The 23193-nt window shown below is 32.5% G+C and overlaps 1 protein-coding gene across 1 annotated transcript; it reads right to left on the bottom strand.

The window, feature by feature from the left end:
- Positions 1 to 2282: 2282 nt before the first annotated feature.
- Positions 2283 to 20060, bottom strand: LOC134683109 (cell death abnormality protein 1-like). The gene is made up of 9 exons (XM_063542242.1): positions 19895 to 20060; positions 14533 to 14763; positions 13165 to 13365; positions 9396 to 9569; positions 7195 to 7392; positions 5742 to 5876; positions 4376 to 4513; positions 3824 to 3967; positions 2283 to 2452 (listed from the first exon to the last, which is right to left on the bottom strand). Exons 1-9 carry the CDS (start codon positions 20058 to 20060, stop codon positions 2283 to 2285), a joined length of 1557 nt encoding a protein of 518 aa, XP_063398312.1.
- Between the last annotated feature and the right edge of the window lie 3133 nt (positions 20061 to 23193).

The raw sequence follows: 23193 nt of genomic DNA, 5'->3' as shown, positions 1-23193 counted from the left end.
CTGCATTCACTATCCTATATTCGTCCGGATAATTTTAGTCTTTTTTTCTTTTAAATGGTGTTTTCGTCCTGTCTTAACACACATTAATCGCTTATTGATTGACGTATGTTGTATTTATCTGGTCATACACATTTGATGTTTGTGGTGTCATGAGATCCTGAGTGGTGGATACATCTTCCATTTGAACACGTTGAACATCGTCATAATGTTGATGCTCATGACTACAAAATATAGGTTATTATAAACATTGTCTACATATTTTTGACGTTATCGAAATACATGTTATAAAACACGTTCATTCAATTGTACATTTGCGTTAAATTGTGAGTAGTATATACATCTTTATTACAGTACTACAATTTTTTCATTTCTATTTTCTAATAAATATACAAATGGTGGTACCTTAGCAAACTTGGAACAAAATTAAACTTTAAAAGAGATAAGACAAACGTCAAAGGTAAGTAGAATTTATTATGACAAACGGATTATATGCCAGAAGACCGATAGTTATCAAAGTAAAAGGTTTATAATGTAACACGCCAGACAAAATATAAACTAGTTTTAATGTAACTGTCCCGAATGCAAAACCATATGAGTGAATCAATATTGATAAAAGATTTTTCATCTTTATTAATTTGAAAACAGTTCTTTTTTAAATTGTGTTTTTGTCTTGTCTTGTATTAACACACATTAATCGCTTATTGATTGATGTATGTTGTATTTATCTGGTCATACATATTTGATGTTTGTGGTGTCATGAGATCCTGAGTGGTGGATACATTTTTCATTTGAACATGTTGAACATCGTCATAATGTTGATGCTATATCTTGTTCATGAGCTTAATAAAGACATTTTGTTTTGTATGCAAACTTTTCCTAACAGATAATATAAGGTTATTGCATGAATATTAGGGATAACTGTCCCGAGTAGAATTTTATATTGCACGAGCTTACGAGGGACAATATTCCCCAATATTCATGCAATAACCCTTTGATTGTATAGCAATATAATATTTGAAAGTAAAAATTGGTTTAAACTAAGATTTTGTCGTTGATGACGTCATGACTTTTGAAGATTTATTGCACTAGTGCAATATTAGAATTCATTGCATGCTAACTTTTGGTTACTTTTTGTGGGAAATATTATATTGCTATGCAATAATATGGGTTACTTTACCGAAGTAACATTTGGCGAAAAAGAAGATTCACATTTTTTCATTTATATAAAGTTCATACCTCTGTGTATTTCCTGGGTTATTTTCTTTTCCTGCAAAAACGATTTAAAAAAGATAAATATGAACATATATAGGCTGTTCATCATAACTTTATGGTCAAGACCGAATATACGAACGTAGACTGTTTTTAGAATAAAACATTTTGAAATTATAATTATAAATTCTAAGTTGATTTAAAACAAATTTTCACACCATGAACTATCGAAAGTAAGGGTTATCGATAAATGTGACACCAAATATCAAATCTAAATAAGGTAGGGTATTTTTACCTGATTGAAAATGTATCTTTGATGTCAACTTACCAGGACTTATTTTTTTAACTGTTAGCTGACCAGTGTGTGGTCAGACTTTTAAATGTTATATGGATAGCAGGGACATTGCAACATGAGATTAACATGACATGATTTTGGTTTGACCCGTCTGTGATTATTTTAAAAACCGTATTACGTTACGTTATAAACATTACTTTTCAATATATGTCTTTACGATTGCCATCTTTTTGATGTATACATTTAACGAGGTAACTCTATTGCGTACCTTGTGTTTTCTGTAGTTGTCGTTTTCTCTGAATTAAAAAAGACACTGCTACTGTCACCAACACTCCAAACATAACGCCTCCAATAAAAAGACCAACCTGTGTCGGTAAAACACTATCAGATTCCATTGTCTTTGCTGAGACTGAAAAAAAAAACTAGTCTGATTTTTATCAGGAAAAGTTTGTACATTTCTTATACTGAATTCAAATGAATATTCTAGTTATATTATTTAGATAGACTATGAAAAATGTTTATGGTGGATTGAAAGTTTTTATGTTCATTTAAGTGGCTTCTGTCTCGTAGGTTGAAAAACTTATCATGCTTACGGCATCAAATAAATTCGTAAAAAACAACATCATAAAACGAGGTATATGTCATTTGAACAACTTTTACATATATGAAAAAAGAAGAACAAAAAGCGACATATATCGTGAAAGATATATGTCACAGGGTTTTGGAACTTGAAGACAGACTCATGCATTAATTTAATTTGCTGCATAAATAGCACATTTTATTTTTTTACATTTTCAAAAATAAGCTTCTTACTCTGGTTACATGATTCACCATGCCATCCTTCTTTACATCCTCCTAACGGACATATTCCATCTGCTTTGTTACATGGTTCAGCTAGACAGTTACATTCTGTAGAACAATTGGCACCAAAGTACCAATTATTACATGCTAATGGACGTAAAAAATACATGTCAATTATATAGCAAAAGATATGTACATGTACCAAGTTTCTGTTTTGGAACAGACAAACCCAATCCGCAGTAAGTATTACAAAATTTTTGAACGCAAGTAATAATTAATTATTGATGATATGAACAATAACGGTTATCGAAAGGAATAAATGCAAAATCTTTTTTTTTGAATTGCGTTTGAATTGGATTACAAAATCTGACGATGAATCTTAACAAAATAACACATTGTCTAATGCGATGTTTACAGATAATAAAAGAACTAAACAGTTCAAATACTACGCTTCTATGCTTCAAAATTAATTCTGAATGTTCGCCAATTGAATATATATACTATTGATTTATAACTCGCAAACACATATTTTTGAGATATAAGAAGTTTTACGATGCATGGACTCGATAATAAATATCTGCCATTTCGTTTGTATTTCACATGTTTTAATCTAGACGATACGTAATAACCATCTAGTTGATATCAACAGACTACCGACTAGGTCTGTTTGATTTCATATTGTAGATAACAAAACTATATTTTTCATAGTTTCTCTCTGTATAAACTGAAATTTTGTTGATCGATTCAGTCTATCAAATCATTTACCCTTGTTTAACTTTCAATTTCATTGTTTTTCTTTGGAAAGCTGAACACCCCATGTCATGATTCACCCATTTTTGATCTCTTAATTTGAATTGAAGTTCACGTGAATGAGGATTTAATGAAGTTGAATTAATCACTTACAACTGAATGATTCATCAGCGATGTTATATAATTTTTTTTAACCAAACTGGCTGCTGAACGCGAATTATTATTTCACTATTTCACTTAAATTAATCATTGAACTAAAACAATCGTTTGATTTTTTATATGTCATAGCAAATGCTCTACATTATATTGTGTTTCCTTATTTTGTGAAACAAATATCAAGAAGTACAGACACTTTTACTATAAACATTTTAAAGCTTCCTTTTAGTATAGTCAATTTGCGTAATATGTTGTAAGAGTCTATATTTTGTATATTTGTTGTCAATATTCTAATTTAGTTTTGGACTTTCCAATATTATTTTCTCCCGTATCACAAAAGAAAATTCATTGTCGAAATGCCCATCTTATTTCAACCATTAAATATAACTATTCAAAAGCTACCTGAATTAAATTCCAGCTTAAGCTGTTTTGATTGACAAAAACATAAGCTGACTATTGATCACATATGACGACTTAAAATAGTATCTAATGATGTATCATGGGAAGTCACTTAACACATATTTATATACGCTAGTAGTATCCTCTTCTGAAATTTTAGTTACGTAAATTGCTCTAGTACATTGAAAAAAATTAACTTGACACTTTAAGTACCTGTATCGCAATAATCCCCGTGTACGTAACCAGGGTGACATATAGTTGTGTTATCACATAAACCGTCAACAGGATCACACGTATGATGTAAACATCCTTCACAAAACTCTAAACAATTGGTACCAAATTTACCATTCGAACATTCTGAAAAGATGTTAGATTTGTAAAATCAGAACAAATAGAGTTACAAAAAAGAAATAATTTGTTCAAGACCTAACATGGAATCTTAAAATGTCAAATACTTGTATTTTGAGTTTTTGCATTTCATATTTGTTTTCTAATTTTAGAATTTGGAAGAAATTATCAATTTCATTCAAAAATAGATTATGCTCAATAGAATTGATTATCTTATACGAACGATTAAAACAAATATTTACAGAATGATAAATGAAAATTGGACACGCCATGTTTACCATTTCTTAAAGTTTTAATAAAGTTGATTTTATATAACGCTCTGATCCCACTATTATACATTTTTCTTTTGAGTTTTAAAAAGAAACTTGATGAGTAATAAAACAATGTACATGTAATCTTTGAAAAAAGGAAACAAACTTTGGGTACAATTAAATCCATGCCATCCATCTTTACATCCAACGATGCATTCTCCAGTCACATGATCACATTGTGCATTTAAACAATTAGCTGAACATCCCTCTAAACAGTTTTTACCGTATTGACCAATAGTACATGCTGTAAAATAAAGTATTTGTGATCACGTAGACATGTGCATTACATACTGTAAGAAAAAACATGTTCCCTTTTAATGTATATACATGTAGATGAGCATAACATCAATACAAATGCACTGAAAAAAAATAAAATCGCAAAAATATTGAATGAAATGATGGTCATATAAATCAATACAACACAAGAAGTCATGTTTACAACATTTTTCTTACCGTTTTCACCTACATAGTCGATAAGGATGGCTGTCTGTAAAACATTAAAGAAGTTTAGGCAAGCATTTTTGACCAATTAAAGAAAGTGATACTATATTAATTATAAGACCAATGTTTTTTTTTATCTATGTCGAAACGATAATTTATCCCTCATTTTCAAGTAAGGTCGAATTGAGACGGATATGTTTAATTTATGTTTTTGTGAAAACGAGTATTGTGCAAAGAACATGAAGAACGTTTTTTTTTCAACATCCCGAATTTTCATATCTACTTTGTCTAATTGATTATGTCTTAACGATTATAGTTATTACATATAAACATCGATCGAACTGAAAGCATCTACGAAACGACGCAAATAGTTTCTTTTCTCTACTAAAAGCAAACAAAGTACCTTATGCATTTTGTTTTATATCTGCATCAAGTAACGTTTTTGCTACTTCTGTTTCTGACAGGTAATTTTACTATTTTAGCCAATTGTCAGATAAATGTGAGTGCACTGCTATAGGTCGTTTCAATTCTTTTTTCAATTATGAAATATTAAAAATTAACATCCATTTGGTATAAGTTTGATGTCGGTAACATTCATCATATTCAAGTTTGGTTTGGTTACTTAGTATACGAGTTTACAAGTGATCCAAATTCTAAAAACTAGTTGTCGATATATGTTATATAGGTTCGTGTCTTTACTATTAATCAAACAAAATAAGACAACCAATCGAAAGTTCAGTACATGAAACTAGTCTTAAATTAGCCTGAGGTTATGCGAGATCAAGCCGGTTCATGGTTGGATTCGTGCTACTTATCCTAATTACGTTATCAAATCCTTTGTGTGTCTTTCCAAATATAATAATGAAAATGCTAGAATACAGCTGAATTGGTATAATTAATTATTAACTTTAAATGTATTTAAGTTTTTTTTCTAAAATTACAAACCGACGGAATTGATGTTGATGCTACCTAATATGTTCCATTTACACTAAAACAAGTATTTCACATTTGTGTGAAACTATATCTTATACCTTGTTCACATTTATCACCAGTCCAGCCGTTTACGCATCCAAATATACAATTCCCTGAATCTAGATCACATGGTCCATGACATTTTGGTGGACAGAGATTAGTACAAACAGAACCATAGTGTGAAGGCGGACAACCTGAAACGGTTAATCGATTAAGCCCATGTCACTGATTGCGATATCATAAACTGACTACCCAGTTGAACCTCATAATAGGAATTATAATGAATTACGTTTTACCTTTGGTTTTCCATTAAGATTATGTCGTAATGTAAATTATACACAGCACCTCTTCTTTTCAATACGCAGTCAATTCTTTTTCTCAGTAGCAACATAGCAGTAGTTAATAAATCAATTGTTGTTTAAACAAGTTGCTATTTTATCATTTGGAATCAAAGGAAACAATAAGATCATAATGATATATAATATGTGATACACCATGCTATTCAACTTCGTAATTGATTTGGGCTTTTACCTTTTTTTCTCTGACATTACTAATGAATCTTCTTGAAAACGAATAGAATTATACATGGTAAACGTCTGTAGTCTCTGATAAGTTTTCATACAATGTTTAATGATATTTTGCACGAAGTTAAAAACAATACCATCTGAATGTATTTTATCTATGTACGCTAATGATATCAAGTTGGTACCTAACACTTTAACTAAAATTAATTTGGCTCGTTTAATTTTCTTAAAATTTTAACAAAGTATTTTCTTTGACCCTTTGACAAAAATATTAAAATTTCACAAAATTTGAACCAACCGTTGAATCAGAAAAAAATACACTGGTTATATAGCTGTTTGACAAACACTTATTTGATCATCGACAAGCTTATTATCCCCGTAGGAACACAACGTTATTAAAACGTTCTGCTGATTTTACACAGTTATCTCCCTGTAGTGTTACGTACCACCTTAAACGTATTGTCTACATGTGTTCAAAAGCAACATACATGATTAACACTAATTGCTAAACATCTGTCCCATGCCTTTTAAATAAAGGTATAAAATTTAATAGCTGCAATTAAATCATCACATGCACTTATTTTGAATCAGAGTGCTTCTTTATTGTAAAAAGTGTCACCTCTAAACAACAGCCAATGTTGGAGTCTTGATGATGTCGTTTATATCTTGTAGTTGTACGTATGTGGACCGAGATAATCTTTTAAACAAATGGTAATACACATTGTTAATGACAATCTTTTCACAAAACAGTTGAAAACGATACATTGAAATACTTTGTTTTTAACATTATTTGGACATATCAAACAGCATTGCATGTAGAAATCATTTTCTTCAATACACTGCAAACGTGGATATTGTAGTAGAATTTTTTGTCCATTCAATTAAAAGTTCTTGTTACAACTAACTAATGACTTTCTCAATAAATCAGCACGTTTATGAATGTATTCAAATATTACTGTTTTTTTTCAAGTCATGATTAGGCACTCACCAATAACCCCAATTTCACATAATTCAAGAGAAACATTTGGTTGTTGCAGTAGAAGTTCAAATGTCAAGTATCTGAAAACGGCAAAAAAGTTGACTTCAGTGGGTAAAGCTCTTCTGTTATATAAAACCGTCCCATTTTTCCAGCTAGAGCTTGTATTCGATGCGTAAACGGAATAATTGCTCCCTTTGGAAGTATGTTCTAAAATGACACAATTAACAGTCTTATTATCGATAAACAAATACACACGAACTAATTCTTAATTTAATTTGAATTGGCAAAATGTAAAATGATTAGAATGTAATGATAGTACACATTTAAGAATTGAATGCTTCTTTTTGTCACTTCATCTGGGTGAAAAAGCGTTGACCGAAGTACATTTTGTATGCAGCGTGGAAGCATTTGTAGCTAGGATCATGAGAACACGATTTTTATCAAATTTTTATTAAAAACCTGTGCACTTTCTTGTGGGACCTCGTGTCATCATGAAAGATAAATTTCATTGTGTAATGAAATTGAGTAAGGAATAACGCGAGATTGTAGTTAGCTAATCAGAATAACGTATTAGAATGAAACATACATCTAATGTAATTATGCAGCAATAGAATATGCTGTGAATACATAAATCGAGAAGTTATGTACTGGATATATATCTATCACATGCATGAAAAAAAAATCAAAAAAATCTATCTGTTTTTTTTAAGATGTTATAAAAAATGTTAGAGACAATGTTTCTAATATCTAAAAAAAATTCAAAACAACACGTTTAATAATTAATTGCTGCCGAAGCGATTCTTTGGATTTACCTTCATCAGGAACGTTCAAAGCCAAACATTTTAAAGTTAGAAATATCACAAATGATAAGAGAAAAATAATATAGTCTTACTGTTGTAGAAAGAATAACCATGAATATCGATTGATTACATGTTATTCTGATTCATAAATGTATCGAAAGTCTTGTGAAATTTCACAGTTAACCTAACATTTTTCTTTTTTTATTAATTTAAGATGAATGAAACTAAATAAAAAATTCAAGACTAACTTGGCTAAAACATTCAATAGGTTTTAAATAGTAAAATAAATCCAAGAAATTATCAAACTGAATGTATGTCACTCATACTGATTCTATTCAAAAACTGTTAACACTTATAATCACAAGCTTGTTGTCATATTACTCTATAATGGTGTGATCTAAATGATATTAATATATTTCAGTTTGAGAGACATCTGATGTAAAGTAAGGGGTAGCTTGGTTTTGGATAACAAATAACCATTAAAATTAGAGGTTCGGCAATATCTTTATGTAAAAAGATATGAAAACAGGTTATCATATTGCACTGTGCGTATTTTGCCGAATGTAATATGCTCTTTAGTTCAGCGTTGAGTGGCATGGCTTGTATATTATTGGTTAAATAATAATAGCCAACATTTTTCGGTATTTAAGCTTTTAGTATTATTAGGTTTGTTCGTAACTATTTGACGTTCCTTATACCTATCACACCAAATCAAACGACATGACTAAATGAAAAGCATGTAGCATCTACGTCACGAGTGGTAATTTATCTGTGTGATGTAGTTGTTTGGCTTTATAAATATTTTGATATGAGCGTCACAGATGAGTCTTATGTAGAAGAAACACGTGTCTGGCGTACTAAATTGTAATCCTGGTACCTTTGGTAGCAATTTTCACCACTGGGTCGAGGCCCCGAGGGTATCAACAGCCCAGTAGTCAACATTTCTGCTGTTGATATGAATATCAATAATGTGTTTTTTTTTTTTTTTTTTATAAAATTGCTGTTTAACAAACTTTAATTTTTCGAAAAACTAAGGATTTTCTTATCCCAGGCATAGATTACCATACCTGTATTTGGTACAACGTTTCGGAATTTTAAATCCTCAATGCCCTTCAATGTTGTACTGGTTTGGTTTTATAAATATTTTGATATGAGCGTCACTGATGAGTCTTATGTAGATGAAACGCGCGTCTTGCGTACTAAGTTGTAATCCTGGTACCTTTGATGATTATTTGACTCGAAAAGAAGGGCTTTTATCCCTAATTTAGTTCCGAAAATGTAAGGGATGGTTTGATTTGTTAAACACATTGTCTCAGATTATTTACTGAAATTTCAAGTGTAAAAATATAAGTTGATATCAAAAGAATTATTCATAGAATCTATTTAAAAAAATAGGGTTAATTAACATACCTCCAAATGTTAATGATATTCCTGTAACAATGCTTTCATCGATAAGATCAATCTGAAATGCTACAGTAGGTCCTTGGGTTCTTGAACACGACGTTTTATTTCCGTCAATAGCTAAACTAGCAACTAAACTGCCACTTGGACTCTGTGTAACCAAACTGTCCGATGCCAAGTTATCTGTGATAAACAGATGTTTTTGTATTTTAAATTATAGGATATATACATGAAGCATACACGGCAAACATATGTTTATTAAAGTGGTAACTGTTTAATGATGCATTTTGTTTTTGCAACACATAGTCCTTTGTAAATTTGCAATAACAAACATGATTCAAAACCGACATTGTGCAAAACAAGTTTCAGTATTATGATATGATTCCAAGAATTCTTTATTAATATAATAACCATCTACGCTGGTGACTTACAGTTTGAAAAACCTATTTATGACTTTCCAAATTTGAAATTATGGTAATAAGCGTACTTGTAGTTAATTTCAAAATGACATATTTCTACTTTATATCCTGCTATAAAAATGTGTGACCCTTATGATACAAAGGTCAGACCATTATAACCAAAACCGTCCTAGTTGTAGTTCGTCTGAGTGACTTTTGACTGTACCTGTTAGGTGTACCTGTTAGGTGTTCACGTAATACCAACAGATCAGCACGTCAAATCCGGTTGCATGCTAAAAAGGTCGAAAAAAAATTCCCTTCAATTTGACAGTTATAGGAAATTAATCGTACATTTCATAGCAGTGAAATGTTTCTTAATTATAACCATATATCTAAGATGTTTGAAAGCACCATTCTGATCGATTTGGTGTTTCTGTAGAATATTTTAACTTGAAGTAAAATAGTTACTTAAGATTTTCAGGAAAAAGAGATGAACATTTGATTGATTACTTTCCAGTCATGATTAAAGTAGTTTCGCATATGCAATGGAATGTTATGTGCATTTTTTTTTATAGTACTGGACAGGAGAAAACGTTACTCGTGTCAAGTATTTCCTCATTTAAAACAAAGATAAGTTCTGCACAATACTCTTAAAATCGTATAAATATCAAAATAGATCAGCATGGCAAATGAATTATTCAAACCATGTCAATATTGAAGTACTAGACGCTGGGTATTTATTTAGTTTGTAGTGGGCTTATAATGAGACAATATCGTGTTTTTTTAACCTAAAATCCGTATTTATTAGTCTATATAGCAAGCAGGCGATAAAGCGTGTCTTAAACTAGAGGCTCTAAAGAGCCTGTGTCGCTCACCTTGGTTTTTGTGAATATTAAACAAAGGACGTAGATGGATTCATGACAAAATTGTGTTTTGGTGATGGTGATGTGTTTGTTCATCTTACTTTACTGAACATTCTAGCTGCTTACAATTATCTCTATCTATAATTAACTTGTTCCAGTAGTTTAAGAGAAGATTTTTGTCAAAGATTACTAAGATTTACGAAAAAATGGTTAAAACTTGACTATAAAAGGAAATAACTCTTAAAAGGGTCAACTGACAATTTCGGTCATGTTGACTTATTTATAGATCTTACTTTGCCAACATTTATTGTATTTTAAAGTTTATCTCTATCTATATTTCGGATTACAAATGTGTCGAGCTTTGTGATTGGATAACAACACAGAGATGTCAGTATATATTCAGAAAACTGCCGGGGTATATACGACGTTTTTATCCCTAATTGGAACCTCAAAAACGTCATCATAACACCGGTTACTATGTGACGTAGTCAAAAGCTATCAGACTGTCAGAGGCTCACAGAGTGAAAATAATGACGTGCTTCAGTCAATAATACATTTTTGATACAAAATCACGTAATTAACACTTTTAATACTGAAATTTAATGTTAAAAGAGTTATTATGAATTATTACATACACGATAGAATTATGTTCACAGCAAATTAGAAAATCCTTCACGTATGCCGAACATATCAGGTTGGGTTTTTCAACTTATATGTGTTGTCCACAAATATCTGCACTGGAAAATAACATTAAGTCAGGGGTAATCCGTAATATATGTGTTATTCAGGTCTCAGAAAGGGTATATACTGTGACATTCCCGGCTTAGGGCTTATATCCCCTTCGCCTTCGGCTCGGGGGATATAAACTCTAAGCCGGGAATGTCACAGTATATACCCTGTCTGAGACCTAAATAACATATAATATTAATATTCAAGATAATAACCGAAAACAGCAAAATTTTTTAAAATTACAAGTTCAGGGACAGCAACCCAACAACAGGTTGTCTGATTCATCTGAAAATTTCAGGGCAGATATATTTTTACTTGATAAACAATTTTACTTCATGTCAGATTTGCTTTAAAAGCTTTGGTTTTTGAGTTATAAGCCAAAAACTGAATTTTACCCCTATGTTCCATTTTTAACCGTGGCGGCCATCTTGGTTGGTTGACCGGGTCACGCCACACATTTTTAAAACTAGATACCCAATGATGATTGTGGCCAAGTTTGGTTTAATTTGGCCACGTAGTATCAGAGGAGAAGATTTTTGAAAAAGATAACAAAGATTTACAAAAAATTGTTTAAAAATGACTATAAAGGGCAATAACTCCTGAAGGGGTCAACTGACCATTTCGGTCATCTAAACTTATTTGTAGATCTTACTTTGCTGAACATTATTGCTGTTTACAGTTTATCTCTATCTATAATAATATTCAAGATAATAACCAAAAACAGCAAAATTTCCTTGAAATTGCCAACTCAGGGGGAGCAACCCAACAACGGATTGTCCGATTCATTTGAAAAATATAGGGCAGATAGTCTTGACCGGATGAATAATTTTACTCCGTCAGATTTGCTCTAAATGCTTTGGTTTTTGAGTTATATGCCAAAAACAGCATTTTACCCCTATGTTCTATTTTTAGCTGTGGCGGCCATCTTGGTTGGTTGGCCGGGTCATGCCACACATTTTTTACACAAGACACCCCAATGATAGTTGTGGCCAAGTTTGGTTTAATTTGGCAAAGTTGTTTCAGAGGAGAAGATGTTGTAAAAGATAACTAAGATCTACGAAAAATGGTTAAAAATTTACTATAAAGGGCAAAAACTCCTAAAGGGGATCAACTGACCATTTTGGTCATTTAGCTTATTTGTAGATCTTACTTTGCTGAACATTATTGCTGTTACAGTTTATCTCTATGTATAATAATATTCAAGATAATAACCAAAAACAGCAAAATTTCCTTGAAATTACCAATTATGGGGCAGCAACCCAACAACGGGTTGTCTGATTCATCTGAAAGTTTCAGGGCATATAGATTTTGACCTGATGAATAATTTTACCACTGTCAGATTTGCTCTAAATGCTTTGGTTTTTGAGTTATATGCCAAAAACAGCATTTTACCCCTATGTTCTATTTTTAGCTGTGGCGGCCATTTTGGTTGGTTGGCGGGGTCACGCCACACAATTTCTAAACTAGATACCCCAATGATGATTATGGCCAAGTTTGGTTAAATTTGGCCCAGCAGTTTCAGAGGAGAAGATTTTTGATAAAGTTAACGACGACGGACGACGGACGACGGACGACGACGGACGACGGACGCAAAGTAATGAGAAAAGCTCACTTGCCCCTTCGGGCCAGGTGAGTTAAAAAGGAAAAAAATAATGAGTCAATGGATGGAGGACATGATCACATTCGTATCAATCCATGAAAATCTGGAAATTTAACGTAAATTTTGATAAAACGTAATATCTATGTAAATGTACATGTATAACATTTATATTACACACAATGACTTACACTTGTTACAATGAAATCCTGTCTTTCTTTTATTACATCCGTCGGTACAAACTGCAGTATCTTTATTGCATACACCATTTAAACAGTCTACTGGGTTGCATCCCCAAATGCAAGAACCATTACCGGGAAAGCAATTATCTTCAATGCAATTGTCTGCACATGATGAATCACAATTAAGTCCCCAAAAACTCTTTTGACATCCTGGAAGGAACAATAGTTAAAACGATTATAATACTACTCAGTGAAAAATAATCAAACTGAAATAAAAAACACTGTTGATATATATGTCGTTTACATAAGAAAATGCCTGTACCAAGTTACTATTATGGCAGTTGTCGTTCCTTCGTTGATGCGTTTGAGCTTTCGATTTTGCAGTTTCATCAGTGACTTTTCCTCTGAGTTCGATATTTTTGTGATTTTACTTTTCACTTTTTATTTAAACAAATCTCGCATGCGAAGTTAGATTTCTAAGGTATATACTTTGATGATATTGTCTTTTCAAGTTGAAATATATCAGACTGATTTTTCGTATATAACGAATTAAATATATTTTTTTTCAGGATTCTTTGATCATGGAAATGCTCTAAATACACTAAGGACAAACATTTTTAAGGCAAGATGTTTACATAAATATTATTTCGAGATATCAATGTATAAAAATTATAAGAAAAAGAGAACCAATCAGAATAATGGTCAAACTATTGATATGAAGAATAATATACAATTATGGCCAGTAGAAAATGTAATATCCAAAATTCTCAACACAAGAAGGTTATTTCAATGAGCCCGAAGTGAAACATCGTTTAAGGGTTGACAATTTTGGATATTCATCAGTTCTAAGGGGCCTCAATTGTTTTATAATACCGAACTAACTATCGAACTAACAGTGGCAGGGAATTTGAACAATATATATATTTTATTCATAACAAACGTTTGAAAATAATTTTTTTTTTTAGAATTTCTGGAATGTACAACAAAGGTAGATTTTTTTTGTAAAATATTGATGGCCCTGAAAAGGACCGTTTATAAGAGATATAATCAGCTGCTGGCACTCTATACATTTCCAAAACCTTATTTCTTCGTCCCTTGTTGAACTGACAGTGTAACATTGACGCTGCCATTTTCTTTATCAACGTCTGTGACGTCATTTTCATGGGAGATAAAAGGTTATTCGCTGGTAAATAATAAGGCTATTCACAGCTGCTGTCAATCTAAAGGGTTATTCGTCTTTCCCCTTGCAATTGAATGGAAATTAGCTGCTGAATTATTCCTTGTCACACGATAAGGTATAACCGAATTTGATTGTTTGTAATATATGTAAGGTATAACAATATGTATTCAAGTCGTACATAATAATGCCGAACATACCATTAATGGCAATGTAACATAACTCAATAACCGGTCCATCATAGCGACCTCTTAATTCTGTCGATCCCTTGTCATCATAATAAATTACATATTTTCCAAGTTGATTGAAAGATATTGTCTGAGTGATGTTTGGGAGACCTGGTCCAGGATCTTCATAACAGGCATCATTGTTAGGTGGAATAGTTGATGTATTGCTGACACAAAGTTTAAATCCAGCCATACGACGGGCAACTGTAATGAAACAAACACCAGGGTTAGTTATTAACATTTGAGGATTATGGAAGATATTTGGTTGTTTTGATTTATCTATATCCTTAGCTTGAACCTGAAACGATATTCATCTTGATATATTGAGAAATTACAGGTTAAACCTGACGCCTACTTAGTCACTTTTGACATAAAAGAAATGTACAACAATATGTCCCATGTAGAAATGATTGACGCAGTCAAGCATGCTTGGCCTACGATAATTAAATGTAAACATACGATACTATTGCCTCCGTTGCGATATATATTGGAACTTCTTAAGATAGTTCTTGAAAATAATGAATTTATGTTCAATGGTAAATTTTATAAAACTTAAGTTCCAATGGGAAATAGTTTATCACCTGAAATTACGGATCTGAGAGTTTATGAAGTCTTAAATAGTATTTTTAGGACTTTCCAACATAAACAGAAAGTATCAAGTCTCTACAGGGTTAGGGACGATGGCTTTTTTTTTTATTTACAATGAAGGTACAGATGATGAAATATCACAATTCTTTGAACGTGCTAACAGACAACATGCACTTCTAAAATTTACACACGAGAAATCACAAACTAAAATGCCGTTTTTAGATGTGTTGGTATTCAAAGGTTCAAGATTTAGAGAAACAGGAATCTTAGACCTCACGACATTCCGAAAAAAGACTGAAAATTATCAGTACTTAGAGAGATCCTCATGCCACCCATCCTCTACTTTCAGAGGCATTTTTAAAGAAGAAATGCTTCGCTTTAAGAGATGTACGAACGATCTTGTAGCTTTGCAAACACAATATGCGTTTTTTTTTCTGAGCGCCTTATTTAAAGGGGATATCCAAAAAATGAAATTGAAACTGTTATGCTGGAAGTGACTGCAAAACAAAGAATAGACACATTAATGGTAAAGCCCAAATCTGTATTACAGTCGCCTCCCTTGGTATTCTCCACAGTGTTATCAAGACAGAAATCACACATAAAAAACAATATCTTAAAACACTGGGATAAATTAAAGGATGACAAAGAGGCAACACTGTTATTTGATAAAAGACCTCTGTTTACTTTCCGTAGGCATACAAACTTGAAAGACACAGTAACATCAGCAACTCGGAATAATTAATATGTTGCAGACTATGAAAATAGATTCTATACTTTGTTCGTTAATTTGATAAACAAGGTTAAGTAGATAAAGAGTATAGAAAAATATTAGTCAGACAGACCATGAGGTGTCGAGCCCCTAATAAAAATTACAGTATTTTTATGATAAGTGTCACTATGCAATGGCTTGGGCTCCTGGCGATGGACATGGCCATGGCAAATTAGTTAATTCTAATTGGTCTAAATAGATGTTCGAAACACCTTATGATCTATGGAGTTTGGGTGCTGGGATAGGCTTTGACAAGGATTTATTGAAATATTTAATTTATAAGTTCGTCTGAACCAGTGACAACTCTACACCCATCTTATCACCGGGGTTGGTGAAAGAAGATTGAAAACAAATCATGTAAATATAAATTTCGTTTGAATTTTGGTAAACATTGACCCGTTCTGTAAGTTTGTAAATAGTAATGTGAATATCATCAGATTATTACATGGCATTTTTCATATCGCATGTATTCTTAGCCCTATGTTCAATAGTTATCAAAAGTACCAGGATTAAAATTTTAAACGCCAGACGCGCGTTTCGTCTACATAAGACTCATCAGTGACGCTCAGATCAAAATAGTTAAAAAGCCAAACAAATACAAAGTTGAAGAGCATTGAGGACCCAAAATTCCAAAAAGTTGTGCCAAATACGGCTAAGGTAATCTACTCCTGGGGTAAGAAAATCCTTAGTTTTTCGAATAATTCAAAGTTTTGTAAACAGAAAATTTATAAAAATGACCATATAATTGATATTCATGTCAACACCGAAGTGCTGACTACTGGGCTGGTGATACCCTCGGGGACGAAACGTCCACCAGCAGTGGCATCGACCCAGTGGTGTAAATAGTTATCAAAAGTACCAGGATTAAAATTTTAAACGCCAGACGCGCGTTTCGTCTACATAAGACTCATCAGTGACGCTCAGATCAAAATAGTTAAAAAGCCAAACAAATACAAAGTTGAAGAGCATTGAGGACCCAAAATTCCAAAAAGTTGTGCCAAATACGGCTAAGGTAATCTACTCCTGGGGTAAGAAAATCCTTAGTTTTTCGAATAATTCAAAGTTTTGTAAACAGAAAATTTATAAAAATGACCATATAATTGATATTCATGTCAACACCGAAGTGCTGACTACTGGGCTGGTGATACCCTCGGGGACGAAACGTCCACCAGCAGTGGCATCGACCCAGTGGTGTAAATAGTTATCAAAAGTACCAGGATTAAAATTTTAAACGCCAGACGCGCGTTTCGTCTACATAAGACTCATCAGTGACGCTCAGATCAAAATAGTTAAAAAGCCAAACAAATACAAAGTTGAAGAGCATTGAGGACCCAAAATTCCAAAAAGTTGTGCCAAATACGGCTAAGGTAATCTACTCCTGGGGTAAGAAAATCCTTAGTTTTTCGAATAATTCAAAGTTTTGTAAACAGAAAATTTATAAAAATGACCATATAATTGATATTCATGTCAACACCGAAGTGCTGACTACTGGGCTGGTGATACCCTCGGGGACGAAACGTCCACCAGCAGTGGCATCGACCCAGTGGTGTAAATAGTTATCAAAAGTACCAGGATTAAAATTTTAAACGCCAGACGCGCGTTTCGTCTACATAAGACTCATCAGTGACGCTCAGATCAAAATAGTTAAAAAGCCAAACAAATACAAAGTTGAAGAGCATTGAGGACCCAAAATTCCAAAAAGTTGTGCCAAATACGGCTAAGGTAATCTACTCCTGGGGTAAGAAAATCCTTAGTTTTTCGAATAATTCAAAGTTTTGTAAACAGAAAATTTATAAAAATGACCATATAATTGATATTCATGTCAACACCGAAGTGCTGACTACTGGGCTGGTGATACCCTCGGGGACGAAACGTCCACCAGCAGTGGCATCGACCCAGTGGTGTAAATAGTTATCAAAAGTACCAGGATTAAAATTTTAAACGCCAGACGCGCGTTTCGTCTACATAAGACTCATCAGTGACGCTCAGATCAAAATAGTTAAAAAGCCAAACAAATACAAAGTTGAAGAGCATTGAGGACCCAAAATTCCAAAAAGTTGTGCCAAATACGGCTAAGGTAATCTACTCCTGGGGTAAGAAAATCCTTAGTTTTTCGAATAATTCAAAGTTTTGTAAACAGAAAATTTATAAAAATGACCATATAATTGATATTCATGTCAACACCGAAGTGCTGACTACTGGGCTGGTGATACCCTCGGGGACGAAACGTCCACCAGCAGTGGCATCGACCCAGTGGTGTAAATAGTTATCAAAAGTACCAGGATTAAAATTTTAAACGCCAGACGCGCGTTTCGTCTACATAAGACTCATCAGTGACGCTCAGATCAAAATAGTTAAAAAGCCAAACAAATACAAAGTTGAAGAGCATTGAGGACCCAAAATTCCAAAAAGTTGTGCCAAATACGGCTAAGGTAATCTACTCCTGGGGTAAGAAAATCCTTAGTTTTTCGAATAATTCAAAGTTTTGTAAACAGAAAATTTATAAAAATGACCATATAATTGATATTCATGTCAACACCGAAGTGCTGACTACTGGGCTGGTGATATCAGCCCAAAAGCCGCATGTTAATATCAATTTTACATTAAGGTTCTGCACAAGGAAATCATGAAATCAAAATATTCCAATTGACTCAATTTTTAGAAAATGGCATATGTACCAAATCTACAATTTTAGCCGATACTACTGCTGGTGGACTTTTCGTCCCCCAGGGTATCATCAGCCCAGTAGTCAACACTTCAGTTTTGACATGAATATCAATTATATGGTAAATTTGTATAAATTTTCTGATACAAACCTTTAAACATTTCGACAAGCTAAGAATGTTTTTACCTCAGGATTAGATAAACATAGCCGTATTTGGCACAATATTACGTAATTTTGAACCCTCAATTCTCTTTAACTCGGTACGTTTTAGGCTTTACAACGTTTTCATCTGAGAATCACTGATTATTCTTGTTTAGAGGAAATGCGCGTCTAGCTTAGTAAAATTAAAAATCTTGGTACGTTTATAACTACTTACACTGGGTCGATGCCTCAGCTGGTGGACGTTTTGTGTCCAAGGGTATCATCAGCCCAGTAGTCGGTGTTGACATGAATTTCAATTAATATATGGTCATTTGTTATAAATATCCTGTTACAAAACTTTAAATATTCGAAAAACTAAGGATTTTCTAATCCTAGGAATAGATTACCACAGCCGTATTTGGTACAACATTATGGCATTTTGGGTCCTCAATGCGCTTCAACTTTGTATTTGGTTGGCTTTATAACTATTTTGACCCGAGCGTGATTGATGTGTCTTATGTAGACAAAATCACCTGTCTGGCATATCAAATTTTAAACCTGGTACCTTTTATAACGATTAGCTACCTCTTTTCTTATAGAATCAAATATAATGGCAGTTCAAAATTTTTATTGGCCGCCGAAACTGCACAAATACCTTACAAATATAAATTTGGTTTATCTTTATATGATGATATATGATATATTCTTGGTATTAACTCTATCAAATAAACCTTTTGACATGTTTTAGTATATCGTCGTTTTCAGTTATTATTATATATTAACAACTATCTATCTGCGAACAAGTGTCATAAAACCCACACCGCTTAGTAGACTACAATAGCCCTGAAATAAAAATGTAAAACAATTCGAACGTTAAGTGAAGCGGCCTTAATTATGTTAAAAAAACAAAAACATGAACAAACCATAGTCACTAAATTATAGGCTCCCGACCTGTACAGACACACACACAATTCAGGGGATGACAATAGAGGGTAGTGGTTATATTATGTTTTCAGGCGTTGACCCCCTTTCCCAAATAAAATGGGAGTTCAGTGGTGTTATATTACGAAATTTTTACGATCAATTACAAAGGGCTAATTCATCAATTCAATACCAATAGTATTAACTCATTAAAAAAACACAAAAGAAACAAGGTAAGTATAAGCAGTTACTGGAAGCTTGTTCAAAGCCATTTGATACAACTAATAATTGATTTTTCACAGGTTCTGTTGTTATCTCTTTTCTAATGAAAGAACTCTCATCTACTTTTTTATCCGACAGATATTGTGAGAAAAAGTAAAACTTGTATGATTTCTTTTCTAAATTGTATTTTTTCATAATGGATTAAAAAATATGTTTCGTAACATATTAACATGTTTTGTTAATAAATGAAATAATTGTATTTCGTGTCTCGTAATCATATATTTTAAAATTACATTGTGACATGAGTGATTGGAATATAAGCACAAATTCAAAGTACAAATAGCAATGTTTGTTATTAGAAATATACCCAAAATAAACCTTTTTCGTTTCTTTCAAGAACATAAAATGTTTTATATATTCTCCTAAACATCCCAATATTCCTCAAATCCAAATAAGGAAACATTTCTGTAAACTTTATCGTAATGTCCATTGTAACATACGATAGATCAGACTATATGAATAAGACTGTTGCTCAGCTTCCGACATATCTAGTATATCTGGATTTGTCGTGTAAGTCTTAAGGAAAAAACAATATGATTCGATATCGTGTCAACATTGTCGATATCGACATTTGGGTATGTCTTGGTGTTTCATGGATATCTTAACTAAACATTCGGAGTTTAGTATGACATCCATTATCACTGTACTAGTATACATATTTGTTAGGGGGCTTGCTGAAGGACACCTACGGGTGCGGGAGTTTCTCGCTACACTAAAGATCCATTGGTGGCCTTCGTCTGTTGTCTGTTTTATGGTTGGGTTTTTGTCGCTTAAACATATTCCTCATTTCCTGTATCAATTTTATTGATATCGTGTCCACATTGCCGATACCGACGATATCGACATTTGGATAGATCTTTGACATATTTCGTAGAGTTAAGGTCTTACACAAAATGTTTAGTGCCGACGAATGTATGGGGCTACCGTTAGTCAGGAACCTCTGCCGTTTGTTAGTTTTTCATATTTTTTCATAATTTTGTTCATTGTCCATTTTCTCCGTGTGTTGTCGACACTTTGGTAGACTGGGACTTTATTCCGCACTTTGGTCGGAATGTTTCACTTTGACACGTTTCCCAAATTCCGTTCTTAATTCTATCATTAAAATAAAATTGAGAATGGAAATGCGTCAAAGAGACATCAACCCGACCACAGAACAGACAAGGTCACCAACATATCATAAATGCAGTGCGAAATTTCCGCACCCGTAGGCGTCCTTCATCTGGCCCCTAAACAAATACACATATACTAGTTCAGTGATAATGAACGCCATACTAAACTCCAAAATGTACACAAGAAACTAACATTAAAAATATAACTAGACTAACAAAGACCAAAGGCCCCTGAATTGAGACAGGCGCAAAAATGCAGAGGGGTTAATCATGTTTATGAGATCTCAAACCTCTCCCTATACCTGTAGCCTATGTAGAAAAGGAAAATCATACCAATAAGCACATTAAAATTAACAAAATGACAATAATACATAAATAACAGCAGACTACTAGCAGTTGATAGACATACTAGTTCCAGACTTCAATTCATTTGATGGAAAGATTATGTCTTCATCATATAAATATCAGGCATAATCATTCCCGTTAGGAGTTTAGTAACATACCATCATAACATATATGAGAAGAATATAACCCGTGTCATGCCAATAACTGGTTTTAAAAAAAATGTGTTTAGTTCCGATGCAAAGACTCTATAAAAATTTGAAAAACACTGTGTTATTATCTAAATCACTTAAAAAAAATATATGCTGTGGATTCATTTATTTTCGTTGGTATCAATTTTCGTTGATTGCTGAAAACTTGCATATTCGTGGATATTTTTTTTCGTGGTGTTGCAAATCTCTGTATTCAATGTCTATTGAAAATATGATAAATCATTGAACATGTGAATTCGTGGTTCACCTGTACCCACGAAACCCACGACAATTGGTATCCAACGAAAAACAAGGAATCCACAGTATATAATATATTGTAAAGTAAATGAGATCTCCTATAATTTTTCTTAAATTTTGTGGCGTTTGTATCTTGGGAATCATATATATTTGTTATAGAATATCTTGACATTACAAAAAAAATAAAAAAATATCAATTTGATTTATGAATAAAGAAAACCAAAAAATATTCTAGAAGACAAGACCTAACCGACTATCTATCATTTTAAGACACATTAGTTTTGAATGTCACAGAAATCAGGCAGTGAGAACAATATATATCAACGGAGCCATGCTATTGATATAACTTCTGGAACAATCATTGTACTGCTACCAATTCTGCAGTTGAATGATCTTATCTCATTTTCACTTAAACTGCCTAAAAAACATCATTTCAATCATTTCATTTAAATTTCACAACAAATATTTGTCCATGTGATTATTTGTCGTAATAGTATACTTAAAACAGTACTTGCAGCTCAACTGTGAACCAGGATGGACTTAAAGTAATCGAAAATAGTCAATTTGATATATATATATATATGTATATATATATACATTTAAGAGTTTATCTTAAAAAGGAGGGTAGTTTTGAGATGGCCTTCTAAATACTGTTTCGATCCCTAACATCACTGAAGAGAAATTTATTGTCGAATCTGGATCTGGTGTACTAAAAATATATTGACACCTTATGTTTGTGGCATAACATCGTGACTACAAGCAAAATTTTTTATGTTTAGTATTAAATTTATATTAAGATCCATTTCGTTACATCTTGTGATCAATTTTATTTGGCAATCACCAATGGCAGTCAGCACGGTTAAAGAACATCAGTTGTTCAACCTGTTAGTCAAATGCGTTTTGTTTAAATACACATTTTCACTTTTGTGGTCTTTTGGAAAATGTTGTTTGTGCTGTTTTTATACCCTTCTTCAACGAAATTTGTTTACATGCACACGTATACAAATTTAGGTTTTTATCCAACGCACTCACAGGTTTGAAGGTAGTTTTCAATTAAGACTTGTTTATATTTTTTCGTTGGGCTTGTATCATATTTTCCATCCGGTTTATATGATCCGTTCATCCTATATTGACTCTTTAAATTTAAGAGTTTTTCTAAAAATGAGGGTACTTTTGATATGGCCTTCCAAATACTGTTTCGATCCCTAACATCACTGAAGAGAAATTTATTGTCGAAATCCGGATCTGGTGTACTAAAAATATATTGACACCTTATGATTGTGGCATTACATCGTGGCCACAAGTAAAAAAAAATCTGTTTAGTAATAAATTTATATTAAGATCCATTTTGTTACATCGTGTGATCAA

The sequence above is a fragment of the Mytilus trossulus genome, chromosome 1 (genome assembly GCF_036588685.1).
Source record: "Mytilus trossulus isolate FHL-02 chromosome 1, PNRI_Mtr1.1.1.hap1, whole genome shotgun sequence".
NCBI classification, from domain to species: domain Eukaryota; kingdom Metazoa; phylum Mollusca; class Bivalvia; order Mytilida; family Mytilidae; genus Mytilus; species Mytilus trossulus.
The sequence above is the reverse complement of the archived record's forward strand: the minus strand, read 5'-3'. Positions and strand labels throughout refer to the sequence as shown.